Here is a 10,126-nt window from a genome sequence, read left to right as displayed (position 1 = left end):
CGCTGGCGGGGCAAATCCAGCACTGTGTGTCTGTGTTGAATCACGCATCGTTGGGGGAGCAGTCTGCAGCTGTGCTCCGCGAATAGTTCGACAATATTCACCTTTGCCAGCCAGGTAAGGACCAAGCCATCGGATTTCAACTTTTTTGCACTTTTAAAGGTTGGTCGTACCTATCTGGCAATATTGCTTTCGATTTTACGGCTTGTTTGCCGCAGCCATATGGGGCCAGGATGTCTCGAGCAAGGTTGGGAAGTCAGGTGTTAAAGAACTTCTCGAAATCACACCTAATGACCCAATTGCTACTGCTACTAATGGCCAGTGACCTCTTTGGACCTGGCTGCTTTGGTTGAAATAGTGCATGATGGCTTCACATATGTCTTATATACTCTTCAATACATGGCAGGTCATTCTGGTATGTGATGTAGTCATGATGTTGGATGATCAAATGTCATTCTCAAGGGTGACATGATGTAACCTTGTTCTTAAATGACCTTAAAAAGGTCACTAGTATTAGCCATATTCTTCATATCTCACACCCTATGAGAACCACTTGATAAGAAGATCAGATGCATGTTGTGTCTGGAACATGTCTTGGAACTTTGATGAGCCTTGTTCATGATGGACAGGCCTTTGAGTAAAAACTTGTAATATTTTAATGTAGTGCTTAAGAAATAATGTGCTGTTGGCTTGGCCAGGTCAGGTCTGAGGCCCTGAAGTTCAGTTAACCCAAAGTTTGTCATTATATGCCAGGTAACTCAAGATATATCTGCAAAACACATGGGGAGGGATATTGGCACTCTTTGTTGGCATGTTTTTCACACAATTATTTGAGTAAAGGTTTTATTTGAAGCTTTTAAATGGATGGCTTTATTGGATCAGAGCTCACACTAAGCTGTGCTTGTTATGTGAGTCCCGACCCCTACCATCTCATTGTGTAATTCTCAGTCAACTGCAGAATTTGGTTCAAAAGTTCACATGCCTCAACACAGGCACAGGGCTTATTCTTCCCTCTGACAATGCCTGATGTTAAGCCCACCTGCATGCTATAGCTGTCAATGTCAAATAATGGTGCCTGAAGCAACTGGAACCCATCCAACCACCAGTGATTGGATTGGAAGGCAGGCATTCTTACCAACTGAGCAATTGTGATGGACATAATGAGTGACATGGATCTCAAAGTGACTTTAAGAAAACTGTTGTTGATCTTTGTGGCTGATATTTTGCACCACTGCTCCACACCTCTACCTGAGGGGATGATGATGATGCCTTTGGTTTTAGGGTGTGCAAGCTGTCCCGGTCATGTGACGTCCATGAGAGGATCAGGCCAGAGATTAACAATGTGCTGTCCGGTTGTTCAAAGCAGGAGGGGATAGCTGCTTATGAGCCATGTTCCTGAGTGGTAACTCTTTACTCCAGGGCACAAGCAGATGGCACCCCTGTTGAAGCTTGTGTGTTATATGGCCCTGGTGGCTGTGGCGGTGGCACCTCCCCCGCACCGCCAGCCACAGCCGCCACCAGTAGCTGAGGAGGACATCAACATTAACTCTGAGGTAAGCTACAGGAAATGATTGAATCAATCAGTTTTCCTGGTGAAAGTCATAACCTGGCTATTATTGAAGTATGTATGCCATCAAATTGTTCAGTGTTTCACTATGTTCAAACTATAGCCCCTCTTCAAATTCTGTACTTGTTTGACATATGCTCACAACTTATTGTTTTGCAGACAATGGGCTTGGAGTATAAAAATTATTTGGAGGAGATTGTGAAGCTGTTAGAGCAAGACTCGAAGTTCAAGACGATTCTGCAAAATGCGACTGATGAGGATATAAAGGTATGCTCGAGTTTGATGGTTATTCTACACTTTCCAATAAGGCTGCTGGACTCTTCACCTTCCAAATGCAGCCTGTTGCCCTATCATTTATGAAGTTGATGCAACATATAATGCTTATACTTTAAGTTGATGGGTCTGTTTTGCTGGACCTGCAAGTATGTTTTGTTTTAAGGTATTAATTAATCACTTCACATGTTTCAGCCCATTGTGATGTTTTTCATTTGACTGCCACCATACAGCCAACCACAACAAGCCACATATCAATGCCGTGCCTGAGCTAGCGTTGTCGGGAGAAAGCTTGCGTAACACCACAGAAAAACTCGCCAGTCCGGTATTTCCGCCAACCTTTGACGTGGCATTGCAGCAGAAAACCAGCCAAACTACGCCCAACCGCCCAGGTCGAGCGCACCTGGAGCTGCCAAGGCTATCTGCGCGAGGGAGGGCGGGGGCAGTTTCCACCGGTTTGGCTATTGTTTTGCTTTGCAGGTGCGTTCTGGTACCGCGAGCCGCAGATTATGCTTCGCGGCAACAAATGGAGCAGTCCGGCCTGAGCAAACCGTTAAACCAAATATACACATTCCTGTGTGTCTGGTGTCTGGCGGCCCGCTGTCACACACCCCGTTTCGGAAAGCATGACTCGATAAGGTCGGCTGGTCTGCTGGATGACGCTCTACACCACACTGCCTGCCTCTCCCCTCCCCTCCCCCCGCCTTTACCGGCGCCGCTGGATGACACGCCGCCTGTTGAGATCAGTTCTCTCCCAGCCGTCCCCGGGCGCCCCGTCCCCCCCTCCCCTCCCAGCCGTCCCCGGGCGCCCCGTCCCCCCCCCCCTCCCAGCCGTCCCTGGGCGCCCCGCACCCCTCCCCCTCCCAGCGGTCCCCGGGCGCCCCGTGCTACTCACCTTCCTCCTCCCCCTGGTCACCTCCCGCCGCCGACGGCATCCGGCCGCCAGCTCCAGACCGGGCCGTCCTGGCTGTGTTGGCCCGCCTCAGCCGCTGGTGCTCGCCGCGGACCGAGCGGTGCGTGGGCGAGCCGTGTCGGGCCGCGTCGCCAACTCCGGCGACGGCCGTGGGAGGGGGCCCGCGCCGTGGCAGGTGTTAAACTCGGCCGGTGTTTGTTCAGGTGTCGCGGCGACCTGCGCTCGCTGCAGGACTGGTAACGAGCCGTTCTGTTCACACTCGATACAGGTGCACAGGCACTCAAACGCAAAAGATAACTTGGGTTCGAAGGACACGATCGGATCTCATTTTCTCAAGGATTCACCACGAACGAGTTGTGTAGTGTTTGAAGGGCACGATCTGGTCTCATTTTCTCAATGATTCACAACGAACGAGTTATGCTGTGTTGGCTTTCGGGTTTGTTTCTGATATCCTTCATCAGACATCAGACATCAGAGTGGAAGCTGGTGGCTTATACTGCGACAGCCCTCACTCAGTCTTCTGCGCCCAATAGGTCTTACACAGTACCTATCCGCGCGCATCTTCCCCCGTCACTCGAGCGGACCCCACACCCCCACCGCCAACCCATTTGGATCCCCGATACCCTCCCCCACCGTTTCAGTCAGGTCCCTCTCACCCTCCCCACCATTCCAATCGGGTCCTTCACACCCTTCCCCGTCGCTTCAGTCGGACCACTCACACTCTTCTCCAACACTCCGGTCGGGGCCCCCCTCACACCCTTCCTTCCGGTGCAGTCGGACTCCTCACATCCTTCCCCTCTGCTGCAGTCGGCCCCTCACACCCTTCCCCGTCGCTCCATTCAGGCCCCTCCCACCCTTCCCCGCCGCTACAGTCGGGCCCCTCACACCCTTCCCCTCCGCTGCAGTCGGGCCAGGTGGCGGAGCAACTCCACGTGGTGGACCCTGCCATCCGCTCCAAACTGGACGAGCTGAAGCGGATCGAGTTGGGCCGGCTGCGGCAAAAGGCCACCGAGGCTTTCGAGCTCTCCAACGGCCTCGACCGCAACACCATCAAGGAGCCGCACCACCTCGACCACCGCAACCCGCACACCTTCCGCGAGGAGGACCTGCGCCGGCTCATCCATAAGGTCGGCACCCAGAACGCGCTGGCAGCGGGCAGGAGGTCGCGCGGTGCAAGTTACCTGTTCAAGTGCGCTGATGTGGTGGTACAAGCGATTTGCTCTTTCGGGCGATAAGATTTATTTGTGTTTGCGCATCGTATATTTGGGAGGGCCATAGGGAGGTGGAGAGGTGGGGCTAGTTGTGTGATCGCATGTTGTTTAATGTGGAAATTGTGTGCTCGAAAAGGCAAACACTCATTCGGCGTAACAATCCCATATATGTATTTAGCGTTGGGAGTTTCCATTACTTTTACCAGGTAAAACTGGCAACGGAGTTTCCATTTATTCCGTCATGCCAAGTAAGGTCGTCAAAATATAGGAAGTGCGTTGTGCTTCGAGTGCGGATCTCATGATTGACAAGGCCCATAAGAAAGGCCGGTGACAGGACTCTTTGGCCGAACCAGAATTTGTTGGCCTTTGGTGGCAGAATTTGTTGGCCTTTTCCTTGTTAAAGGGAATGTTTCAGATTTGAAGATAATGAAGCAGGCATCAGATGGGATGAAACTACTTTTTAAGTGGAAGAACGGTTTTAAACCGCACAACTCTCGGTTGATTAGATATGCTCCTTAATACGTGATGGTTTGATTACGTCATCGTACTTTGCACAGCATTGATTGAGAGCTAGTATACGGTCGTTATGTCTGGAAATTGCGTTCACGAACGCCAGATATGAACTGTTTGACGATTTTATTGTTATTGATCTTAATCGGCGCATTGACAAAGGAAATGGGAGGGTTTGAGTGACGTTATTATGACGTCAGGAGTGACAAGGGGACTTTGAAATCCTCTCCCCAATGTGCCTTTCCCCATTTTCGCGAGCATGGAGCTCAGAAACTAGTGGGGCTTAGGTTTTAAGAAGGGTAGGATTGTGAGTAGCACCAAAAGGTCTTCAAGGTTGCTATTTTAGTTCAGAACCCCATATAACTGTGGTATACACCCTTTAACGCTAATGTAATGTAAAATACGTTCACCGCACGGGCTGCCAGAGACGCAAGGACATTTGGATGGACGGCTTATGTCTCTAAACTTTTTGACAGACGACCAAAGATCTGGAGGACCTGGATAGGCAGCGAAAGGAGGACTTTCAGAAGTACGAGATGGAAAAGGAGTTCAAGTATCAGGAGGAGCTGAAGGCCATGGACGCGGAGCACAGGAAAGAGGCGGAAAAGAAGCACGAGGAAGAACAGAAGAAAAAGAAGGAACACCCAAAGGTATACTTCTCTCATTCCCACCTTGGATTTCAATGTCAGTGGCATAATGGGTGTACTTTTTGGTTTGAATTGCATTATTTTGCAGGAAAGCTCGACGTCGGTCAACACCCACACAAAAATGTGTTGTGCATTGTTATAGCTAAAATATATGACTCCAGTGTGCAGGGAAATGGAGGGACTGGATCCATTCATGGCTGAGGGGTGGTCCTTCGCCAAAGATGTCTCATAAGTGCATTTTTGTGCTGCAATTTCCTGCTGTTATTTCCGGTGTGCGTTGCACGCTTTGCAGTTTTTGCTCTTTGCAGCGCATAATTGCTAGACAGGATGTTACTGTTAAGTGAATATTTATATGTATGTTTTGTGATTGAGAAGGGAGAACATTGTACCAGCTGAAAGTGTGGCCAGCCGGCTGCCTTTGTGCTGGCGTCTCGGTCGGCTGCTCGGTTCCGACGCCCTTTCGCTAGACATTTTGAGTGTCAACGTCGCTTCGCCGCCCGGTCCTGCACGGTTCGTAACGCGGCGTCCAGTCTCAGGTCCACCACCCGCTGAGCGAGGACCAGCTGGAGGAGGTGTGGCAGGAGCAGGACCACATGGAGAAGGAGGACTTCGACCCCGAGACCTTCTTCCGCATGCACGGTCAGTTGTGGTGGGTGAAGGGGGAGGGGTGGCAAGACCACATGGAGAGGGAGGACTTCGACCCCGTGACCTTCTTCCGCATGCACGGTCAGTTGTGGTGGGTGAAGGGGGGGGGGGAAGAACCACATGGAGAGGGAGGACTTCGACCCCGTGACCTTCCGCATGCACGGTCAGTTGTGGTGGGTGAAGGGGGGGGGGTGGCAGGACCACATGGAGAAGGAGGACTTCGACCCCGAGACCTTCTTCCGCATACACGGTCACTTGTGGTGGGTGAAGGGGGGGGGGGGGGCAGCGCACGCCCGATGCACTGGGATGGCGCAGGAGGCATGACATCCGCACTGAAGGATGCGTGGTCAGAGGACTGTAGCTACTCGCCGTGCCTTGGTCGGGGACGCGGCATAGCATTCAACAATGTCGACAGCACTATGGGGTTATGCATGGGTAAGCACTAACGGCGAATGTGAGGTCATGTTTTGGGGCAGCGTCGGTGCGTCGTAGCTGGTGGCAGGCTGGTCGACGGTTTATCTCCGCGCCGACCCGTGCCGGCGGGCTGCTGACACTGACCCGGTCCCCCCCCCCCCCCCCAGACCTGGACGGTAACGAGGTGCTTGACCAGATGGAGGTGATGGCGCTGTTCAAGCGCGAGCTGGACAAGCTGTACAACGGCACCGATTATGACCCGCGCGAGCGCGAAGAGGAAATGAACGAGATGCGCGAGAGCACTTACGCCGAGGTGGACACGGACAAGGACGGCTTCATCAGGTGGGTGGCAGCCACGCCCTTGCTCTGTGAACGCCAGCCGGTGGTCAAAGTACGATGGACATTAGCACCGCGTCAACTTTTGTCGACTCGGATTTACGGCTAGCGGTGAGGCGTGAAGATGTCAGCCTGGAGGTGCGTGAGTGATTTCCAGCACATTCGCTTGCATATTCGACTCTCGTGCATGGAAGGAGCGTGTATTCCGCCGACTCCCCGACCCCGAACCACTGCAAAGCACTTCTCCGAGGCAAGTTTCCTCGCACCGGCACCTTCCGATCCGCGCTGTCTCACATACGTGCTCACTCTAACGTTCGCCGCCTGCTCCCACCGCAGCCTGAAGGAGTTCATGGCCAGTACGCAGCACGACGACTACCGGGCCGACCAGGGCTGGGAGGGCGTCAACGAGCGCGAGGTGTACGCCCGCCAGCAGTACGAGGCGTACGAGCGGCAGCGCATGGCCGAGATTCAGCGGCAGATCAACATGGGCATGGTGCGTCCCGCCGACCCGCGAGCACGGAGTCCGGCGCTCTCCTGGCACTGGGGATGGGAAGGGAGGCGTGGTGTGTGAGCTTGGCTTGGCGTGACGCGCTGCTAGCCGCCAGCGGCACCGCCCGTGACTCGTGCACCGCCGTGTGATCGTGGTGTCTTCCGTACTGCAGCTGTCCCTGTCGAGCGAACTAGCCCTGGTGTGTAGCCTGTAGTCGCCTGGTAACCACCCGCACCGGCCTGCCTGGAGTGCCCGTTTGTCCGTGCGTGACTCGCTGGCCCCGACTCTCGACTCGGCGACCGCGGCCGAGCCTCCCGCCTGGGGTGCCGCTTTTGTGACGTCACAGCGCGCCCTCGTCAGATGCCGCCCCCGCACCAGGGCTACCAGCCGCCGCCCGGCTACGGTGGCCAGCCGGGCATGGGCCAGCCGCCCCAGCAGCCGCCCAACTTTGTGCCCGTGAGTGAGCGTCTGCTGTGGCGGCCACGCAGACGATGGGGGGCGAACGTCGGAGGAGGCGTGAGCGAGTGCTCCGCTGGTGCGGCCTGGACGACAGGGCAGCGGGGCGGTAGTGTTTTGAGGAGCTGTGCACATTTTTCGTGGGCCTACGCCAAGTACGGCCCTCCACGAAGCGAAGGTGACGTTGTACGTAACGATCTATCGCGGCTAGATTGTCACGGTATGCATACTTTTGCGACACGTGGGATCATGGCCTGGCGGCGGTATGACATCTCCGGAGGGGTAGAGGGGCCAAGATGCTCATGCTTAGATGCTCAGTTGCCGTGCACCGCGTTCTGGTGTTGATTGTTTCTGTAACTGCGTGGTAGTGCTTCATGATGCATGCGCGCACTTCATGGGGGCACCGACGATGTCAGGACTTTAACTAAGACTATGTCAGGACTAGGACTTCGCCTCGGTTGGAACGGGGAGCGCCGGCTGCACGGCGGCCTTACGTCAACCAGCCATCGGCATGACTGAGCCGTGCCCTGCGCTGAACTGGACGGCCCCCTACAGTACTTTGGCGCTCAGCCACTTTCAATCACTAACAGTGACGATGCCTTTGCCATTCACAATACCTGCAGTGCGATGCCTCCGGGCCACATCCTTCCGTCGTATGACTCGATGATTACGGCGGTGCGCTTTTGCTCTGGGCTAGGTTTCTTGACTACACCATTGCTGCTGAGCGTGTAAGTTTGACCCTCGATGACTTTTGAGGACCTTCTGACATGTCTGGGAGGGGGAGGGGGCGTAGAACATTGTTCGCGCGCCTTGTCTCGCAGCAGGGCCCGGCTCTTCATTGACGCACGACCTGTGGTACGCCCACCAGGGTGGCGTCACTGATACACGCCAATGAACAACGCTTTTAATTCCGGATGTGGCCACAAGTAGTCAGCTGATTCAACTGGCATGTTGTTTTTGATTCCATGGCATGTTGTCTTTTGAACCATGTTTCTGAACCGGACATGCAATATGTATACAATGCAACGTTTTTCAGCCACATGCGCCTATCGAGAGTCTGCAACAACAGCAGCAACACCCAGCAATCGCCCAGCAGCAGCAGCAGCAGCAGATCTCGGGCCAACAATATCAGCAGCCACAGCAGATTCCCATCCAACAGCAAGTTCCCGTGCAGCAGCAGCAGTTCCAGCCGCCGCCCATGCTGCAGCAGCAGCAGTTCCAGCCGCCACCCATGCAGCAGCAGCAGTTCCAGCAGATCCCCGTGCAGCAGCAGCAGATTCCCGTGCAGCAACAACAGATTCCCGTGCAGCAGCAGATTCCCATCCAGCAACAGCAGATTCCCGTGCAGCAGCAGCAGATTCCCGTGCAGCAGCAGGGTCAGATCCCGGCGCAGAAGCAGCAGCAGCAGGCAGGCTCTTTGAATCAGGTGCCGGTGCAGACCAAGCAGTAGATGACAACGAATTGATAACTCGCGAAACCAAATGCTCTTCGTTCGGACAAATGGCGGCGGGCTTTGCCGGCGGTTACGGGCCAATTTCTACTCTTCCAACTCACTCGGCGACATTAAGGCGCGGCTTTTGCGTCGTTTGTAACTCGATATATTTTATTCGTTTTATATGGAGCTTGCACGATGGGCATCACGATCGCTTGCACATGTTCTCGTAGCTGCCGGTCGTGCCGTCGGTTAGCGGCGCTGCTCGACACAGCACTGATAGATCTAGGGGTGCACGAGCTGCAACGTCTTCGACGGCTGGTTGGAGGTACTGGTTGCTCAGCCAGACTCGAGCAGAGTCGAGCCTGTGATATGTTGGTAACTGAACGCAGTGGAGCCGAGTTATAAGCTTACAAGGCAGATTCTTCAAGTCATCGGCGTTTCGTCACCGGTTTCAATCGCTCCTTGGCGAATGGAAAATGGACGAGTTAAGGCATCACACAGTTCGTCACGCAGTGAGGGAGCAGCACGACCATAGAAAACCGTCTATCATGTGCGGCATCAGTCGAAGGCACGATCTCGCGCGGACTGTTTTTGTTTTCCGGCGCGATGCCCCACCTGCCACCGGAAGGGCAGCAGTGCAGTGCCCACCCGATACGCAGGTCGTTGAAACGGACATGGCACGGGCCTGTGCGAGCGTTACAGCGTCACGGAACTCACCATTTTCCAATGTTAAATTCTTCGCTCCCTGTTTCCAAGTTTGCGTAGTCGAGGTGGATGAGGGAAACTGAATGCCTTCGCTGAATGTGACCTAAATTCGCCGAGCGCGCCAGAAGCCGGCCACGAAGTCTGTGCGGTGAGCAGTCGTGTTCGCCGTCGTGTTGGGGACGGTCATTGTCCACAGTCCCGTCTTAGAGCTTTGCAGAAATTCTACGAACTCGAATTGTCAGAAAACTTTTGCTTAAGTCTCATCCTTGCCAAATGTGTGTCAATAAATTACTTGTGTCGTCCGCGTGGGTTTACAGGTGCGTCGTTGTGGGGCCGTATTTACAAGCCGTGGTTTTTGGCGCATTGTGGTAGTTTCAAGGACGTTGTAACGGTGAGGATGTGCTATCTGCGAATGGTGACCCGTGTGATGCATAGTAAGTGGTGCACGCGATCGGTTGACATGCGGTGACAATCTGTGACATTGGCAGCCGCCGTCCTCGGAGGTGGGCGGTCCCCCGGCACTTCTG

General features: G+C 54.3%; 1 protein-coding gene across 3 annotated transcripts; it reads left to right on the top strand.

The window, feature by feature from the left end:
• Positions 1–15: 15 nt before the first annotated feature.
• LOC119107329 (nucleobindin-2) lies at positions 16–9,901 on the top strand. 3 transcript variants are annotated; one of them, XM_037230754.1, is made up of 10 exons: positions 16–114; positions 1,417–1,550; positions 1,724–1,831; positions 3,656–3,877; positions 4,948–5,121; positions 5,655–5,757; positions 6,345–6,519; positions 6,850–7,006; positions 7,364–7,459; positions 8,496–9,901. In XM_037230754.1, exons 2-10 carry the CDS (start codon positions 1,428–1,430, stop codon positions 8,907–8,909), a joined length of 1,572 nt encoding a protein of 523 aa, XP_037086649.1. In that variant the 5' UTR covers positions 16–114; positions 1,417–1,427; the 3' UTR covers positions 8,910–9,901. The 3 variants fall into 3 exon arrangements, with proteins under 3 accessions (XP_037086649.1, XP_037086648.1, XP_037086650.1); XM_037230753.1 differs by having other exon boundaries at positions 5,649–5,757; XM_037230755.1 differs by lacking the exon at positions 7,364–7,459 and having other exon boundaries at positions 5,649–5,757.
• Positions 9,902–10,126: the final 225 nt, after the last annotated feature.

The sequence above is a fragment of the Pollicipes pollicipes genome, unplaced genomic scaffold (genome assembly GCF_011947565.3).
Source record: "Pollicipes pollicipes isolate AB1234 unplaced genomic scaffold, Ppol_2.1 Scaffold_6686;HRSCAF=7923_pilon_pilon_pilon, whole genome shotgun sequence".
NCBI lineage: Eukaryota > Metazoa > Arthropoda > Thecostraca > Pollicipedomorpha > Pollicipedidae > Pollicipes > Pollicipes pollicipes.
The sequence above is the reverse complement of the archived record's forward strand: the minus strand, read 5'-3'. Positions and strand labels throughout refer to the sequence as shown.

Excerpts from the sequence above, each read along its gene's own strand:
- LOC119107329 (XM_037230753.1), top strand. The coding sequence starts at position 1,428 with ATGGCACCCCTGTTGAAGCTTGTGTGTTATATGGCCCTGGTGGCTGTG. Across the intron at positions 3,878-4,947 it reads TGCGCCGGCTCATCCATAAG|ACGACCAAAGATCTGGAGGA; the intron begins GTCGGCACCCAG and ends ACTTTTTGACAG. Across the intron at positions 7,460-8,495 it reads AGCCGCCCAACTTTGTGCCC|CCACATGCGCCTATCGAGAG; the intron begins GTGAGTGAGCGT and ends AACGTTTTTCAG.